This window comes from Peromyscus californicus, unplaced genomic scaffold, assembly GCF_007827085.1.
Source record: "Peromyscus californicus insignis strain IS unplaced genomic scaffold, ASM782708v3 Scaffold_22__1_contigs__length_63687245, whole genome shotgun sequence".
Classification (NCBI taxonomy): Eukaryota; Metazoa; Chordata; class Mammalia; order Rodentia; family Cricetidae; genus Peromyscus; species Peromyscus californicus.
Window position 1 is genome coordinate 58519755 of NW_026294525.1, and position 19383 is coordinate 58539137.

The 19383-nt window shown below is 38.1% G+C and overlaps 1 protein-coding gene across 7 annotated transcripts; it reads right to left on the reverse strand.

The window, feature by feature from the left end:
• Positions 1–936: 936 nt before the first annotated feature.
• Fam229b (family with sequence similarity 229 member B) lies at positions 937–19356 on the reverse strand. 7 transcript variants are annotated; one of them, XM_052751420.1, is made up of 7 exons: positions 19232–19356; positions 17714–17854; positions 16138–16184; positions 15138–15172; positions 6406–6434; positions 3527–3665; positions 937–1167 (listed from the first exon to the last, which is right to left on the reverse strand). In XM_052751420.1, the coding sequence occupies exons 6-7, from the start codon at positions 3649–3651 to the stop codon at positions 1050–1052; spliced, it is 243 nt and encodes an 80-aa protein (XP_052607380.1). In that variant the 5' UTR covers positions 3652–3665; positions 6406–6434; positions 15138–15172; positions 16138–16184; positions 17714–17854; positions 19232–19356; the 3' UTR covers positions 937–1049. The 7 variants fall into 7 exon arrangements, with proteins under 7 accessions (XP_052607380.1, XP_052607385.1, XP_052607381.1 ...); XM_052751425.1 differs by lacking the exon at positions 16138–16184; XM_052751421.1 differs by lacking the exon at positions 6406–6434 and having other exon boundaries at positions 19232–19355.
• Positions 19357–19383: the final 27 nt, after the last annotated feature.

Consider the following 19383-nt stretch of genomic DNA (forward strand, 5'->3'; position numbering starts at 1 on the left):
TTTGATGAAAAAGTGTGAACTGTCATTACTTTTGTTCCTCTGAAAGCCTGTGTTATTTACTGCTGAGCTGTAAGACACATTTCCTATAATGTCATTGTTTCTTGATTTCTTCTCCTCACACTTGGTCACAGTAAAGGTCCCTGAAATCAGTCGGACCTTCGTAGCAGCCTTCACCATTCACTGAGTCTAGCCCCGTCTTCCCTGTGGCAAGGACTAAGGACTCAAGGTCCCTGTGTTAAAGGATCTTTTTAGCTTACAGTGTGTCTCAGTGGTAGGGTACTTTCCCAGCATGTGGGAGATCCTGACTTGGATCTCTAGGGGAAGAAAGGAAGGAGAGAAGAGAAGGAAGAAGAGAGAAAGTGAAGGAGGGAGGGGGAGGGAAGGATAGATAGGAAGGAGGCGGGGAGGAGAGGACTTTTAGCTATGGTTGAAACACCAATCATTCCCACCCTTGGATGAGCTCTCAGGGACCCTCATGACACCTTTCCTGCCATTCTTTTCCTATTGTTAGGCAACTTTCAGTCTAGACTTAGTTTTCTTTCTCTTGATAGACAACTGTGTTAATTAGGGATCACTTCACGACTCATCTTTTCAAGCTTTGGTAGAGTTATACTGTCTCTCTTCATACAGGTAGTTTGGACCTACAGAGGCAGGACTCAGAGCCCACATTTATGGATGACCTCTTCTCTTTAACTAATAAAAATTCAAATACCTCTCAGCTCTGTATAAGCTCTGAGAATCTGGCATTATGACCACCATGGATCCGGCTTTATCTTGAATTTTCAGAACTAGTAATCTTCTGTGAGCAAGATGATCTCTAAGGTACTTTGTAGGTGTGACATGTTCTGTCTTGTCAGAACATGTAACCAATTCTTATCATCGTGTGTGCGCTACTGACTACGTTTTTCGTTTCAATTAAAATCAAATATTCGACTATTGGCATTGCCCACGTAGTGCCTCCACCTTTATTTGTTTACCAGACAGACCATAAGATGATGCTGGTCCATTACCCTTGACCTAGTCAACCCTCGACACAAGACTTAATGGTGCTATTTGGGATGCATTTCCTTGCTGCTCGGTGCAGATGACTTTCTCATTGTTGCATAGACGGTGATGGGAACATCAGTTATTGTCAGGCAATGACTTCCAGGGCATCTTCGGAGTTGCCTGAATAAAAGGGCAAATTATATGTAGTTAAGACACTAAATAGAAAATTATTTTCAAAGCAAAACATTTCAATATCTTTTCAGCTGGCATATCTGAATGGAATGGCAGAAGTCATAAAGCCAGCACAGCTGCTGACAGAGATCCAGCAAAGCTGAGCCACATGATGGCTGCCATGCCACCTTTGGTTTTCATCTCCACCTGTTGCATACTTGGGGCACTTTTAATATTTGTACAATTTGAGGATGTTGGGTTGATGGAAAATTCCTTATGAATCATTTACACCTTCTCCCAGGAAAGTCCTGAACATACTATTCCCTCCCCCCCACACACACTTTTAGGGAGATATCCTTATTTACTTGAAGGTCTTCCTTATGCCTTGGAGGTTGTGACACATAAAGAAGAAGCCAGAGGTCTCTTCATGAGGCTATGAGACATTCTTGAAACATCTGTCACTGTGCTTACACGGGAACAAGATATTCAAAACAAAGTAAACTTAAAAAGTCAACAAGATTCAGTGGTCTAGAGGAATTGTCCATAGTTCAGATTACAAGCCTCTTCCCACTGTACACTCAGACAATTACGTGGCATACAACTCTGCCCTACACAGAGACATACTGATGAGCAAAGTATGGAGTGGAAAGATGATAAAAGTATGAGGTGTCAGGACCTTCCTCTCTTAGAAAAGTTAGCTCATACAGAGCCACTATATTGTCATATGACCAAGGAACAACAGAATGCCAGGATTAGACATATAGACAAATTCTATAAAGATATAAATGTGAACATTGATTGTATTATGTCAGAATTTGAATAATAACTGCAGCAGCTTTGGCCTGAGGATTTTTCCTGGGCACTCTGACCATTAAGAGAATAATACACTGCTTGGGACATGGCAAAATGCCCAGGGTGGCTGAAAATTTTGTTTTGGTCTAGTGTCCTTGAAGTAACCAAAGCTACCAGCCTGAGAACAGGCTGTCATACATATGCCTCTAGATTCTCAAAAATTGGGTTATGGGGTTAATGAGTAAGAATGATAACTCTGTTTATTAATGATGTCAAAACTTGTGGGAAAATGATTGGAAATGATAAATCTGTTCTGTCATAGTTTTTTAATGATGACTAAAAGATGAGCAAAAGGAAGTAAAACACATGTCCAAAAACAAAAATATGATCTATGTTTTAGAATATCATGAATGTATCCCTGCTTACTAAATTCTGTATAAATAAAGAAACACTCTGGCTGCTAGTCAGTCAGGCTGCAAGATTCTCCTGACCACCATGGCCTGGCTCACTTCCTTCCCCAACCGACTCTTTACATCCTTTGCAGGACCCATCCACTGCCCTGGGGATGGCTCCCAGCATTCAACTGTTTAAAAATTTCTCTGAGGCCTTCAAATGGCACAAAAATCTATAACACAGAGGTTCTGATGAGATTCTACACTTACATATCAAAGAAAACATGCCTATTGTCATATATTTAATTATATGAAATTCATAAAAATGAAATTAACACTCGAGATGTTCGTTTTCAAGGGTATGCAGTAATTACTAAATGGCAAAAATGTGGCTATAGTATGGAAATTCAGACATGAACCTTCAATCACTTTGGCTGAGTAATTTCAAAGCTAGAACATTTGTGGGGTGAAAGTTAGCAGACTTAACGCTCAAATATTGGTAGAATCTCAGAGTTAAAAAAACCCTTAAATGACACTAGTCCAAAATGTATCTAGTGACTGAGTTCCTTTTCTGACACTCCCACCAAATAATCAACCTTGAATATTTTAGCCAATTTTATTCATAAGTAACTCTAGCTCCTAAAGTATTGATTTGACTAAGCTTAACTCTGTGACCTCCAAAACTCTAATCCACTAAGAGAATTAGCTGTGTGTTATTTGCAGTTTTGCTATGGTAAACAGCAGAAGAGTGAGACAAATCCTGCTTATAATAAGCTTGCTTCAATTTTGTCCAAGTGATTTCTCTCATAGTACTTTCTCTTCTACTGCTGTCTCAGCCAATGGTCTATCTAGTCCAAGTGACACTAAATCTGAGGTCTCTATCTTTTTCTTTATATTTGTAGTCTTGTACTTAGAACAATACCCTACACATAATTATACTGCTGATTTGATGTTGATCTTATAGACACAATAAAGTTATGGGGACAGGGGAAGGATTGGTCTACACTTACAAAGTTACAAAATATACATTGCTAAATCTGGGCTCTGTTAGTACTAATTTAATAACAGCAGTGTTTGAATTCCCAGGTTTAATTTTTCTCTTGCTCATACTAAATGTCAGTTAGAGCTCCTATTGATGATAGCCAATATCCATAACCTCAGTTGGCACGGTGAGTAGACTTCACCTATTGGGTGATGTCTCTTTCCCATTACAGGCAGCACTGGCGCTCAGGCCTGGTTCTAGCCCAATTGAAGAATCTCCTCCTTCCACTGGAAACCTCCTTGGCTGGGTCCCAAACCGAAAAGGCATAATTCACTGAAATCCTAGAATATGAAGATAAAATAATGACGGTGCTTATCAAAGATAAGTTGACATTTTTAATGCTACAATTTTGTTAAATGTGCACAAAAAACTTCCAGACAGTGACATCTGAAAAATCTGTAAAATACTTTATTACACAAATATCCCTTGTAAACAAGTTGAAGTCTTATAACAAACTCAAAATAGCCCCCGTAGTATAAGCAAACTGTGCCTATGTTGTGGTTAGCCTGTGGTTAACAGTGATGTCTCCACTGTGGGGAAAGAAAAGATCAAATTGCCTTCCCAGGATTATTAAAATCAGCAAGCTTGAGTCCTCATTCTCTACCCTTCCAAGCCTCTCCACTAAGGTAGGTTTTCTTCGAGTAGAATTTCATGCCCATCCAGATACCTTCAGATAATCCTTTTGTTCCTGAAACCATGTAGTTCACCCACTCCCTATAGTCTAGTGCATTAGTTAAGCAATTGGCTTTGGGAGAGTTGGGTTCATGAGTTAACAGTACAATCTGATTCATCCCACCATCATGGTCTTAGTGAAAACACTTAACTTGTCTGTATTACCAAAGGGTAATGATATTACCTGCTTTCCGGTAACAGTAGGTTTAAAGGAGATAAATCATGTAAAATACAATGCCTGACACATAGTAAGTGCTCAGTCAATAACTATTACTATTTAGTAGATGCTGAGCATTAGTAAACACATATGTAAATGGGAAACATTAAGTATATGCAACACACGTACACAAATTCATTATTACCTACTGTTTCCTGTGCCTGGAACCCACAACTCACAGCTCCCACCTTCTACCTGCTAGAGTGAATTCATCCACTAAGTTTAAATTTACACTTCCTTTTCTTAGAGAAAGAACTCTTCCAAACCCTGATTGTCTATGTCTTCATAGAACTCTCTTTTTGTTTTGTAATAATTCAGGATTTCACAACCAGAGTGCTATGGACATTTGAGATCACATGATTCTAAGCTGGAGAAAGTTAGACTGTCATAGACATTGTAAAATGTTCTTCAGTAGTCACCCACTAGATGTCAGCAACAACATTCTCCCAGTGTTTTGAAAGTTTAAAAAAAAAAAAAGGAAAGGAAGGAAGGGAGGAGAGAGAGAGAGAGAGAGAGAGAGAGAGAGAGAGAGAGAGAGAGAGAGATCCCCAGATATTGTCAAGTATCTCCTGTTAAAGAGAGAAGCAAAACTTCTCCCTGTTGAGAAGCACTGGCCTAATTATTTTAATAAATGTTTTAAATGTCCTCAACCATTCTTTGTCCATCTTTGTCACCATTTAATCCTTTATAGCTAAAGTTTGGGCACACAGTGAACATTTAATAACTCTACCTTGAATAAATTTACATATCTTCAACTATTAATTCACAAGGGATAGGAAACATGAAAATGTCTTTAAAGTATTTCTTATGCCTAATAGTCTATTTATAATAGATAAATATTTATTGGAAATAATAATAAACTAAATTATTCATTTCTAAGAATTTGATTAGTAGACTGTGGCCATTATCAAGAAAGGGGGCCTTATTCAATGATGATCTTCTATAACACAGTCACCTGTGGTTGCTGTAACTAGCTGTGTCAACATTAAGCTTTAGCTACCTTGCTCAAGGAAACATAGACTTACCAAAATAGGCTCAGTCTGATTCCTGTAGAGGTGAATAAATCAATTGCTTTGACCGACTTTCCATAGAAGGCTAGACTTGCCAAAGGAATGATGATCAAATGTTCCAGTGACCCCCAGAAATTATGACATCAGAAGATTCTTTCTCATAGCTTTCTGCCTGCTAATGAATTAAGCATCTCAGTTCGTAGCTCTGTGATGAGATGAATGCTCAATAAAAACTAAGGATTATAGAGTTTTGTTCTTTTCGGTGGCTTACTTTCAACATTACACATCTTTTTTTTTTTTTTTTTTTTTTTTTTTTTTGGTTTTTTCGAGACAGGGTTTCACTGTGTAGCTTTGCGCCTCTCCTGGAACTTACTCTGTAGCCCAGGCTGGCCTTGAACTCACAGAGATCCACCTGCCTCTGCCTCCCAAGTGCTGGGATTAAAGGCGTGCGCCACCACCGCCCGGCTAACATTACACATCTTAATCCATGAAGACATATAACAAATCAACCTGCATAAAGCCACACTCCTGGTTCCTCCCATCTTATACACCATTTCCTCCTCCTCCTCATCACCTCCCGCCTTCTTGTAACAATCAACAGCAAGTCATCCAGTCTGTCAGACCCAAGCTCTCTGTGTCTCTGCCCTTGGTGTTAGCTAAAAGGCTGAGAAGAGATCCTGTCTCTTCTTGCCTGGAATTCTTCAGGTCCTGGGCCATTTCTTGTCATGCCTGGATCACCTCTTTTTCCTGTCTCATCCAGACAGCCTTGAAATTCCCAAACGGAGGGAAAGATGGCTGCCAAGGGAAGACTACATTTTGTCCACTCTTGTTACTGTACTTCCTTGTCCTAGAGCTTCTTTTCTGCTGATTCTGTCCTTAGGAGTCCTCTTACCACCTGTTCTAGGCTTCTGTAGCCACCGCTACTCCACTCAATGTCTGCCCTACTTTGAAGTGATTTAGTTTAACCCTTAAGACAGACAAAACTCTTTAACTCTAGGAAAGTCTTGGTAACTACAAATTATTCTCAGCTCCCCCGCAGCCCCCCATTGTGCTTCAGAACTTAAGTTACAGAAAACCGGCCTCTTACCTAGGAATGAAGTTTATGTTGGATAAAAATCTTACCTCTATCTTCTTTCTCCTACGAGGATTATCTGTAAATATATCGATCACAAGTTTATCTTAGAGAAAACTAAGTTTAACTTACTGTGCCCACAGTCAGACAACTGAAATAATTGCTGCCCATTGTTAGCTAACAAATGGCTAACATCTAACCAGTTTCTTAAGATGGCAAAAAAGCTTAAGTTGGGGTGTTTGAGACAAGATAACAGTGGAAAGATGGTGGGTTTGGGCATCAAAATTAGGTAGGAATTTTGACAGGATGTTAGCACTGAAACTCTAAGTAGATCACCAAAAGTTTACATGTAAAATGGCATTAAAACCATAAAGTATCTTTGAGGCAACTATTCTTTAAGTACTTTTAGTACTATTTTAGTGGTTTATTTGACACAAACTGTGTGGTTTTTCTATGTAGGTACTATAATGAAATCAGACAACAGACTTATTGCTGAAAACTGGCAACACTAAGCAATATATCAGAAGACCAAGTGGGTTTGATCTACAGCAGTAGCCACATAGGAATGCATACATAAGTATAAAAAAGGACTAAAAGAATGGTGAAATCTCTAAATATGCTCTCTTGACCATAAGCCCCAAATAGTGATCTTTAAATAACATAGTCACGAAATACAAGAAAAGAGTATATCCTAAGAAAACATGCCTATTATTGTACTTCATTCACCCTTCCAACAATTTTTTTTTCCTGAGACTCTACCATGAGCCACATCATGTTAAATGTTAAGAATGAGCAAAAACCAATAGTTTCTGCTCTAGTGGAGTTTAAATATTAGATAAATTCTAGATGAGAATAGCCAATCTAAAGTAAAAAATAAACAGGCATTAACTACACAGAAATGGGTTGGGCAAAGACATCTGGTTGGTTAGGGAGGGGGCGAACAGCAGCAAAGGTCCTTTGCCAGTAAGAAAAAAAAAATAGATCTGAAAGGCTGGTAAAACACAGCACAGAAGTGTAGTCCAAGAGATAAGTACGGCTCCATCCCTGAGGAGAATGAAACCCAGTAAAAGACTTTGTCTTATGAACAGAGCCTATCAAAGAATTCTAATTTTCGGGACATGAATTTCATTGATTTGTTAAAAAATTTTGTTATTTCTATGGATTTGATCTCTACTCCAATCTTTTTTTAAATTCACTTATTTTTATTTTATTTGCATTGCTGTTTTACCATGAGTGTTGGGTCCCCTGGACCTGAAGTTACAGACAGTTGTACGTTGCCATGTGGGTGCTGGGAATTAAACCCAGGTCCTCTGGAAGAATAGCCAGTGCTCTTAACTGCTGAGCCCTATCTTCAGTCCCCTCTACTCCAATCTTATGATTTCCTTTTTCCTGTTTTTTTTTTTCTTCTTCTTCTTCTTCTTCTTCTTCTTCTTCTTCTTCTTCTTCTTCTTCTTCTTCTTCTCCTCCTCCTCCTCCTCCTCCTCCTCCTCCTCCTCCTTCTCTCTCTCTCTCTCTCTCTCTCTCTCTCTCTCTCTCCCCTCTCTCTCCTTTTTCTTTCTCCTTTTTTCCACTTTGTTTTGTTCTCAGATAGGGTCTCTCTATGTAACCCTGGCTGTCCTGGAACTTGTTATATAGACGAGGCTGGCCTAGAACTCAGAGATCACCTGTCTCTGCCTCAGGAGTACTGGGATTAAAGGCGTGCACCACCACACCTGGCTTAATTTTTTTTTTATTCTGGCTTCTAAAGGTGGGAATCCAGTCATTGACTTAGGACCTTCCAGTTCCAGCAGATTTAAGTCTATAAATTTCCAACAGATAACTACTCTGTCTGCACTTATAAATGTTAAAGTTTTGCACTTTTCCTTCAGTTAATTTTTCCCTTAATTTTTTTAATGCATATAAAAGTAAAAATCTGGTGTTTCTACAATTGTCTACAACCTAGCATTTGGGAGTTGAAGCAGGGTAATCACATGTTCTAGGCCAGAGAGACCCTGGGTCAAAAACCAAATAAAATAATTTTTCCTTTGTTTTCTCCTTTAACCTATGAGTCATTTATATAATTGTAGCTAGAGTTTTCCTGCCTGGCCCACAGTCAGGACAAATCTCTCTCACCCACCAGTCCAGCAGCCGCTCAGACCCAACCAAGTAAACACAGAGACTTACATTGCTTACAGACTGTATGGCCATGGCAGGCTTCTTGCTCACTGTTCTTATATCTTTTTTTTTTTTTTTTTTTTTTTTTTTTTTGGTTTTTCGAGACAGGGTTTCTCTGTGTAGCTTTGCGCCTTTCCTAGAACTCACTTGGTAGCCCAGGCTGGCCTCAAAGTCATAGAGATCTGCCTGGCTCTGCCTCCCGAGTGCTGGGATTAAAGGCGTGCGCCACCACCGCCCGGCTTATCTTAAACTAATCCATTTCTATAAATCTATACCTTGCCACATGACTCATGGCTTACCGGCATCCTCACATGCTGCTTGTCATGGTGGCGGCTGGCAGTGACTCCTTCTGCCTTCCTGTTCTTTCTTTTCTCCTCTCTGTTAGTCCCGCCTATACTTCCTGCCCAGCCACTGGCCAATCAGTGTTTTATTTATTGACCAATCAGAGCAACACATTTGCCATACAGAACATCCCACAGCACTTCCCCCCCCCCCCTTTTTTTTCACAAAAAAAAAATTATTTAGGATATAAAATAGAGCTACAAAAAATTAGACCCCAAAAGGTGCAAATTAGGAGAGATAGACTACAGACTCTTAATGACTTTCAAAGATTATTTGGAGATATTTCTCATCTACGAACTATTGTTGGGGTAAAAACTGATGAACTGCATAATTTGTTCAAAACCTTAGAAGCTGACAAGGACTTAAATAGTCCAAGAGAATTATTACCTGAAGCTGAGAAAGAATTGGCCTTGGTAGAAAAGAAAGTACATGAAGGGCATGTAGATCGTATTGATCCAAAGCTGGATTGCATTTTGGTTATTTTACCTTCGAGGCATTCTCCTACAGGAATATTAATGCAGAGGGAAGATATTATATTGGAATGGATATTTTTACCAAATAAACCAAATAAAAAATTAAAAACTTATGTGGAAAAAAATCTCTGAGTTGATTTGGAAAGGAAAATTGAGACTTTGTCAATTAGCAGGAATAGACCCAGCAGAAATTGTCGTACCTTTAACTAAGGAAGACATTGAAAAATTATGGACAGAAAGTGAACCTTGGCAAAGAGCTTGCAGTAATTTTTTGGGAGAAATTAACAGCAAATATCCCAAAAGCGATAGAATTGATCTTATAAAGAGAGCTGATTGGATCTTGCCTCAAATTGTATGGGAAAAATCCATATCTGGAGTTCGTACATTTTATACAGATACAAAAAAAACAAGGAAAGGCAGGTTACAAATCAGAAAATTTAAGTAAAGTGGTTCAAAGTCCTTATAATTCAGCTCAAAAATCAGAATTGTATGCTATTCTGTTGGTATTAATGGATTTTTCAGAACCTCTCAACATAGTAACTGACTCTCAGTATGCTGAAAGAGTAGTATTACGTATTGAGACTGCAGAATTTATCCCTGATGCTTCAGAATTAACTTCACTATTTATTCAATTACAAGATACAATCAGGAAAAGGAGTCATCCTTTATATATAACTCACATCCGATCCCATACTGGTCTGCCAGGCCCTCTAGCACAAGGCAATGATGAGATTGATAAATTATTGATAGGAAATGTGCTGGAGGCCTCAGAATTTCATAAAAAACATCATGTCAATAGTAAAGGTTTAAAAAAGGATTTTTCCAGCCGGGCGGTGGTGGCGCACGCCTTTAATCCCAGCACTCGGGAGGCAGAGCCAGGTGGATCTCTGTGAGTTCGAGGCCAGCCTGGGCTACCAAGTGAGTCCCAGGAAAGGCGCAAAGCTACACAGAGAAACCCTGTCTCAAAAAACGAAAAAAAAAAAAAAAAGGATTTTTCCATAACCTGGCAACAAGCCAAAGAAATAATAAAGAAATGTTCTACTTGTTCCTTCTACAATCAAACACCATTACCAGCAGGATGTAACCCAAAAGGTACACAAAGGAATGAAATCTGGCAGATGGACGTGTTTCACTTTGCAGAATTTGGAAAATTGAAATATGTACACCATACTATTGATACTTATTCAGGATTTCAATGGGCAACTGCTTTGAGTTCTGAAAAAGCTGATTCTGTAATCACTCATTTGCTAGAAGTTATGGCCATCATGAGTATACCTGCACAAATTAAAACTGACAATGCTCCTTCATATGTCTCTGTTGAAATGAAACAGTTTTTTGCTTATTACAATATAAAGCATATTACAGGCATACCACATAATCCTACAGGTCAAGCAGTTATAGAAAGATCAAACAGAACGCTAAAGGATATGCTAAATAAACAGAAAGGGGTAACAAAAACCCCTAGAAATAGATTGCATAATGCTCTATTAACTTCAAATTCTCTTAATGCCAATGAGAAAGGAACAACAGCTGCAGAGAGACATTGGATAATAGAAAAAACTACAGAATTAAATCAGCCTATATACTTTAAGGATGTGCTGACCTCAGAATGGAAACCAGGGTATGTATTACGTTGGGGACGAGGTTTTGATTTTGTTTCTACAGGAGAAGATAAGCTGTGGGTACCATCAAAATTGATAAAGGTTCGATTTGAACAAGAGAAAGCTCTTAATTAGAGGAGGTGATAGTTCATCAACCAGCATGAACATCCAATTTAAACTAACATACCAGTAATATATGCCTTTTCATTTAATCAGATAATAACTTGCCAAAAAGGAACATCCCCAAAATTAGTCTTGGGGAAAGGTTTTTGTTTTTGTCTTTTAGGAGAATGAAGGTTAAGGAATCTGAAGAACACTGGACAAATGGGACAACTGAAGAAAAGGGACAAATCATCTATCCCAGGAAACAGAGTGAAATGGCATATGGGTATATATTATCTAAAAAACTTTATGTCTTCCTAAATGTTTGTTTCTGCTCTTCTCTAAAGACATTTAACATTATTGGTCTTCTTGTAGTCCCAGTTCAATTAAAATTTAAAGCTGACTTTGGAGTTGGAGAATGGCTCTCTCCTTCTTTAAACTCAAGCATGTTGTTAAAAGGAAAATGCAAACTCCCTGTATCATGCCAGAATAAAAGAGCCATCTTCTGCTATGGGACAGGAGAAAAGCCAAATTACTTAAGGGACTATTCTATTACTAATCTCAACTCTTTGATTCTATTCTGATTCTTTAAACTTTTCTTAAAGTATAAATTTTATATCAAAATTTACAAGATTAATATATATATATAGATATATATACATTTTAAACTTTGTTAAGATATGAATGGTCATATAGAGTACTAACTAATTCTAGAAAAAAGGCTTCAATTAGCTGCATATATGTCTTTGTGTTCGAGTCTCTTATCAGTTTTCTGCAGGAAATCACGGCCAGGCCTAACATCAACTGAAGTCTCCAGGAAGAAGTTGGGGCCCCACAACAACAACAATTCCACGTGGACAATAATAATATCACTAAATTGACAAACATCATCTACAGATCAGCTTTGAACTACAAGGTGCTCAGAGCAATTTTGAGATGACTAGCTGAGATGATCCAGTCTCAAAGACTACTTGAATAAGGACCTGAGATAAACCCTGAACTTTGGCATTATACACAGACTGGATAATGAAGGATATAGTTACCTTTCCTAGAATTTGACAATTAACCTAAAATTTTTCTTTCAGGATAAAGATAACTTCGCCCATACCCAGCAGGAAGCAATTTTAAGAATACAACGCCCACATTCCCAAAGAGGTGGTGTGGGGCGGGTGGTTTTTTTGGTCTTTTTAATGGGTTTTGGGTCTGGGATAATTTTTATTGTTTAGGGGGTTGGTTACAAGTTGTTGTCAAGGGTTAGGAAAAAGGCTAAGCAAAGGAGATTAGATTTAAGGTTCTTGTTTTAAAAAAAAAGAGAGAGAAAGAAAAAGAAGAAGAAAAAGACAATTACTAGTTTTAAATACTTTACATTGGATTGGATTGTTTTATATTGTATACAAATTATATATATTAAAATTGATATTGTTAGAAAATGCTATATGTATATTTCTAATTGTACTTATACCGTTCATTTAACAATGCAATTCTCTGATCCTTGAATGTTATTATTACCAACTATTAGGATATAAAGAAATGAAAGTTAGTAGTTAGACATTACAATAGAACTTGTAGTTATATTAGATATGTTTTAAAAATTGAGCAGCTATATTTTAGACAGGTCATCTTCAAACCCTTCAGAGATCTACAGAATATGGCATTTAAAAAGTTTAAAATTTTTCTTTTTTGTTATGACTATGAGACATGTCAGCTCCTGGCAGTACCAATCTACTTCAGAGAAAATATGGGCATTGAAGAAACTGCGTATGGAGTTAACTTTCATTGTGGCAAAAGTTAGCCACTGGACAACAAAGGATCCTCGAATCAACTACTGACAAAATGGACAGATAGAACATGAAACAAAGGACTACTGATTCTTGCCAAAACAAGTGTGGTTATGGCTTTATCAAAAGGCATCTTCTGAGACCAGGACAATATGGCACCATCCCTGAAGTGGCCTTCGAAATCCAGAAAAGGTACAGTGCCCTTTTCTTCGAAGGCAGCTGAACAGGTAGTGGGCCGATGGCTTCTGATGTGCAATGGAACAGCAGCTGAAACAGTTATTCTTGAAGAGTAACTAAGCTCACGCCTCTCAATAGTAGACTGGCATTTGATAGAGGGATGTGGAGAAGAACGGGATGCTGAGATGAAGCCATATATACACAGCCAAGAAGAATGGACAGCTGAATTAAAAAACCATCAACAATTTCCAGAATTTAAAATCCTGAATCATAACATGACACTTGTGGAATTCAGGTGTTTCTGGTACATGGACTGCTCTCACCCAATGTGAGGTTGAACTGTTGACCTTGTGTACATCCTACTTCACAAATGAGTCTGTCAGATACGCTAAGCCTGTAGGCTGAAGATGATGCCCCAGCACTGTGGAGAAACCTCAGGTGACTGTCCAGGCAGCTGGCTGTTTCTGTCAACTCACAAATTTTTTGGAAGTTGCTTGCATGCACTTCTTGCTTTTATTTTTGTTAGCTAATATTATTTCCTTCTTGGGTCTCTGAGGGAGTTGAAGATTAGTTAGTTATAGTTGAAGGTTAGTTAGTTACAGTTGAAGACTAGTTAGGATATAAAGTGAATTAGGGACATTTGGGACTTACCAAAACAGGATAGATAATGAAATTATTTTCTCTGAATTTGTCAAATACAAATGGACTAGACATTGTTTAGATATTCATTACTTGTATATATTGTATATAGTTATTGTACTTTTGTATATAGTTTTTCTTTTGTTAGTTATAACCTTTTTCTTTTTTTCTTTTTATTAAAATAGAAAAGGGGAAATATGGTGGTATTTTATTTGTACTGAAATGTGATTTTAATTGTATGTTAATAAAGTTGCCCAGGGGTCAGAGCTATTAGAGCCATAGCAAGATATAATTTTTCAAATATTCTATTTTTTTTATGAATTTACCCACATTGTTGGCTTATTTCCATGTGTTCTCTACATTATTTCTTGTATTCTACTTTTGAGATTTCTTTAAGTTTTATAGTATACATTTTTAAATTTTTTATGGACTTCCTTCCAATGACTGTATACCAACTCATATTGTAAAGGAATCTAACAAAGGTATATTTTATCTGTCCTCTATTGCCATACATAATAAAATATAAATACAAAAATAAAATTAAAATCTAACGATTTTATTATTATATATTTTACTTGTACCTATACTGTGAATGATGCATCATATCAATGTTCACTTAGCAATTATCTTTCGGGGAAATATTTTTAATATAATAGACATAGTTTATATTTAATATTTTCAGTATTTCCTACAACATTAAGTAGGCCCAGGTTTTCATCCAATATTTTCCCTTTGCCTGTAGCTTTTCACTGAACAGGGCTAACCTGTTGTATGTATTCAGGTTTTGGATCCCTCTAAGTTTTGCCCACTAATCCACTGGCAATTTCCAAACCTGACAGTTCTGTTTTCTGTTGATTTCTTTAGTACTTTCCAGATTTTGCTCCACTATTTCCTGACTTTCATTTGTTCCAAAAGTCTGATATGGCCAGGTGTGCTGGCACGTGCCTTTAATCCCAGCACTCGGGAGGCAGAGGGAGGCAGAGCTCTATGCAAGGCCAGCCTGGTCTACAGAGTGAGTTCCAGGACAGCCAGGGCTGTATAATCAGATATTATTCTTTTTACCTCCTGTTTACTAATGTTCTTGTTTACTAATTTTTTCATCTGTGGCCTTTCCTTGGTCTGTTTTAACTGACTGAATTTCTTTATCTAGTCACAGACGTCATCTTTGCGTACTGGGAAGTATTCATTTGAATGCCAGGCAACGAAAATTTTACATTGCTGAATAATTGTACTTTTAGTCTTCCAAGTCCTTTTAAATTTTGGTCTGCGACCCAGAAACACAGTTGTCAGAAAACTGGTATATGCTTTCTTAGGCTCCATCACCAGAGCCTTTCATTAGGACTAACCTGTCTGCTACTCAATGATCTGTGGATTATAAGGAGTCTTTGTTCAAGGTGATGTGAGTGTGAATCGGAACCAACCATGTAAATTAATTTGCTATATTGAATATTAATTGGCATTTTAAAAACACAAGAAATTCTGGGTTGGGGATGTAGCTTGGTGGTAGATCACTTGCCTGGCATGTACAAGGTCCTGGGCTCAATTCCAGTACTGCAAGGAGAAAGGAAAAAAGAAAATCCTGTCATTCACAACAACATGAAGGAACCTCTGGAAGACATTATGTTAAATGAAATACACAAGGCACAAAGAGACAAACACTACATGTCTCACTTATGTGTGAGAGCTACAGGATTAATTAAGGAAGAGAGTAAAATGGTGGTTACCAGAGGGGAGGAGATGGGGAGTAAAGAGATCTTTGAAAGGTATAAAGTTTTAGTAGGTAGAAAAAGAAATTTTAGAAATCTACTGAATAACATGGTGATTCTAGTTAATATGTTCCAAGTTGACAACAAATTTCAAGTCTTCTCACTATAAAAGTTGAAGTATATGAGGCAATATAAGTAAATTTTATCATCCCATAATGTAAACATATACCAACTGTATCCAGTAAATGTGTACAATTATTATTCATCGATTTAAAATAAACCAGCGATGGACCAAATAATGGTATCCCATCAGCCTAGGTGTCAGACAGAGGGCCTTGAGGGACATATGTCATATGCAGAAGATGAACATTTGTTCTAGATACCACTGAACTGTTAAGGCTGAGTCTTACAGTTATTGTGTCTACAATATTGCAAAGTTTATTCTGGTTTAAACAGACTTAGGTCTGAACTTAGGTACTACTACAGGCCACTACACATTACTCATCAGCAGCAGTTGACAAAAGTCTGTTGTTGAAAGCTTATAGGGTAATGACCTATGTTGTTCATAGGAGAGGAATAATCTTCCTTTTTAAGACAGGCTCTCACTATGTAGCCCTGGCTGGCCTAGAACTCCCTCTGTAGTCCAGGCTGGCCTCAAACTCAGAGATTCACCTGTCTACCTCCCAGATTCCAAAGTTATAGGCAAGTGTCACAATGCCCAGCCTTGGGAAAAAAGTATAAAGGGAACTGTAATGACCTGTAATGCCAATGGATTTAAGTGCAGTAAGAGAGGTTGGAAGGCAATCTTACCAACATGGTGTCTGCTACTGACTGTCAAGTTACACAAGAGATGGATTCTGAAATGACAGTGTACAAGAATGTGGATAAGTGACAAAAAATCAAATTTTATTTAAATGACAACTTGGGAAGCCATAGAAATATAATTTCATCTGAACATATATTCTCCTTACAACCCTGTAGAGGTTTTTCAGTGACATCCAGTACTGAATGTGTTTGATTGTGGCAGTGCCTGCCTATCTTGTACCATGTAATTTCACTGTAGCCTTGGTTCTGAGCACACAACATGCACACCATACTACACACACCATCAGGACACACAATGCCAGAAACGCCTCAGCTCAGGTTTGAGATTGTGAGTTATTAATTGTATTGTCTCTACTGTATGTGCAAAGTTTTCTGCTTCTTATAGTAGAAACACAGTGGTTTAATTATACAAAACAATGATTTTTAATATTTTCCTACTGCCATCCGTCAGCACGTATCAAATAAATGTATTTTTGGATTGTAGCATGTCGGAATGTGTGACTTCTAAAATTGATGTTTCAGTTGCTTTAATTTCAATTTTTAAAAGTTATTAAATAAACTTTGCCTTAGGATTAGGATAGAATTTCTAACAATTGCTGAAACACTACAGATGAATATGAATATGTACCCTGTTCTAGATCAATCAAAGCAACCTAATTTGTTTTTCTTCATCTCTCTCCTTATTTCTTGCCCAGAAACCTAAAGAATTACTTATTCCGAAAACTTAATAACTTAACCAAGACATAGTTATTGATGTTGGTTGCTCTACAGAAATAGTCCTGTGGAATATGATGCATCCTTTTAATCCGTTCCTTTACTGCTTTATATCATTAAGTATATTTGTCCTTGTGTATTTTGTGTTCTCGATTTCAGGAGTATTTATTAATCTTATGTGAGCCATTTTGCCTCCCCCATGAATATTATTTTTAATAGCTTCAAAAGTTTTACTTTTCACTCAGCATTCTCTGTGATTACTACAAGCCTTTCCTCCCCTATATCAGTAATCTGATTTCATTCCTCTAGACTATTTTTCCATGATTTTAAAAGTTGTTCATTTATCCTTAAAGGTGTTTTTGTCTTTGATTGATTTCCTTATTTCTTTTATCTCAATTCAGCCTGTATTCTTCAATACATTATTTTAGCATCTTGTTACTATGCTCATATTCTTACATTGCTCCACAGGGCAATTTACTTTACTTAAAATGTAAATTCTCTTTTCTCCTCAAGTTAGATTTTCTCTCCCATCATGTGCTTCATCCATCCTAACATGTCATCTTCCTTCCTCCCTCCTCCTTTTCCATTTCCTTTCCTTCTTTTTATATCACTAACTTTTTCTGTCGCCGATATTTAACATGTAAAATCCCATTGAATCTATCACTTCTATGTATTAATCAGTTATTACTCTGATACAATTGCACCCCCAAATCCCAATGACTTCATAACAAAAGATTTCTTGTTTGTAAGACGGAAGACAATCTGCCAGAAAGCGGCCTCCATCTTGGCTGACCTAAATGTGCATGCCCCAAGGTCCCGGGGTGACCGGAGTAGAAGACTGCCCCACCTGGCTAGTAAGCAGACACATCGGATTCACTCCAGACTGAAGTTATTGGCGAAACTCGTAAGGACTTTCTTACAACTCCTTGCTGTTGGGTGGCTTCTGGAGAATGATGGGAACTACACCACGGGCCGAGTTCTGCAAAGGCTAGAATACCAAGTGAGTTGGCACCGGAATCGCATGATTCAGCCGAATCACAGCACAACTTACGTTTTTGTCTAAGTTTTGGAAGCCCCAGATTTGAGGATTTCAACATTAAGACCCAACGTGTCTGACTATACCTTGACCACTTCCAAATAAGCAGGAAAGAGTAAATCCGACAATTTCAAAGTTTTCTTGGCTAAAATCTGCCCCTTAATTACAGATGTAAGAACAAAAGTGTAAGACATTCAAACAAAAATATGAAAAGGCCTCAGCAATATAGACAACCTACTACAACTTCAAACTTCACATCTTTCAAAAATGTGTAATAACAAACTATTATTTATCTTGTTGGCAGGATAAGGTGTTCTAACCAACCAGATGTTGTGGCTCATATCACCAACACATTAATAGCAAGTATAACTTCATTTTTGTTAAATCAAGCCTAAAAGTTTTGTAGTTTCTCAGAATTTTTGTGGAAAAAAACATTAATTTCATTAAAGTACTAGAGTTCTTGAGGATTTGTGTGTGTGCACGGGTATGGAAGCAAGATGTGAACGTGGAGTGTCTTCCTTAATCATTCTTCATCTTGCTTTTTTAAGACATTGTTTCCAACTGAACCTGGAGCTCACAGATTCAGCTATACTCCAGGGATCCTCCCTTCTCCCCTCCAAGGCCAGGGTTACAGACTCCCGGTTTCTTTGGAAGTGCTGGGGGTCTGCATTTCGGTCCCCACGCTTCCGTGGCAGGCATTACACTGAGTGAGCCATCGCTCCGGCCTAAATTCTTAATTTAGTTCTTAAATGCAATCTCGTTTAATTTACTCAGTAAAAATTCAGTTTCTAGAAATAACTGATTTTTCAAACTTTGCGCCCCCTGCCCTGCTTTTTTTTAAAACCCGTCTACGTACATACATCAAATGCCTTAACGTCGAACCCATCTCTTTTATCTTACACCCTTGTCCACTGAACATTACTGCTCTGCTTGTCGGTGCCACCAATATGTTAGGTCATGTCTTTTGAGCAGCACATCATGTGTGTGTCTTCAATTACAGTGCCGGCTGTCTGAAGCTGGATTTATGTCTTAATTGCTTTTGAATTCTCCAGAAACCTTAAAAGTTGGTTTGAGCAGTATACCGCGTTGGCCTCTAAAAGCTGTGCCATTGGGTCAGGTGTACCTAGCTCCGGCTGTTCCCGGAAAAGCCTGTTTGTCTGGGGTTTCTCTGCGCTCCTCGACATTCGTTTTCTGTTAGAGAACGACACTTAGAGCAACATCCCGAAGAGTCTGACCCACGGCCCTGGTTGTTAAGACTGTGAGCCTCTCGTGGCCCGCGATCAGTTTTGAAAGCCCCTTATTTAAAATGCCACTCGGAAACCTAGTTACCCGTCAGTTTCCAGGACCTCCGGAGCTGCAGATGCCCAGGGATGTTGTCAAGGCAGCTAGGATTTGCCTACCGGGAGGCCTCGTCGCTATGGTAACGGCAGGTCGCAAATGCGCTTGCGCGGAAACCCCAAGACGCGTCTTGGAGAAACCGG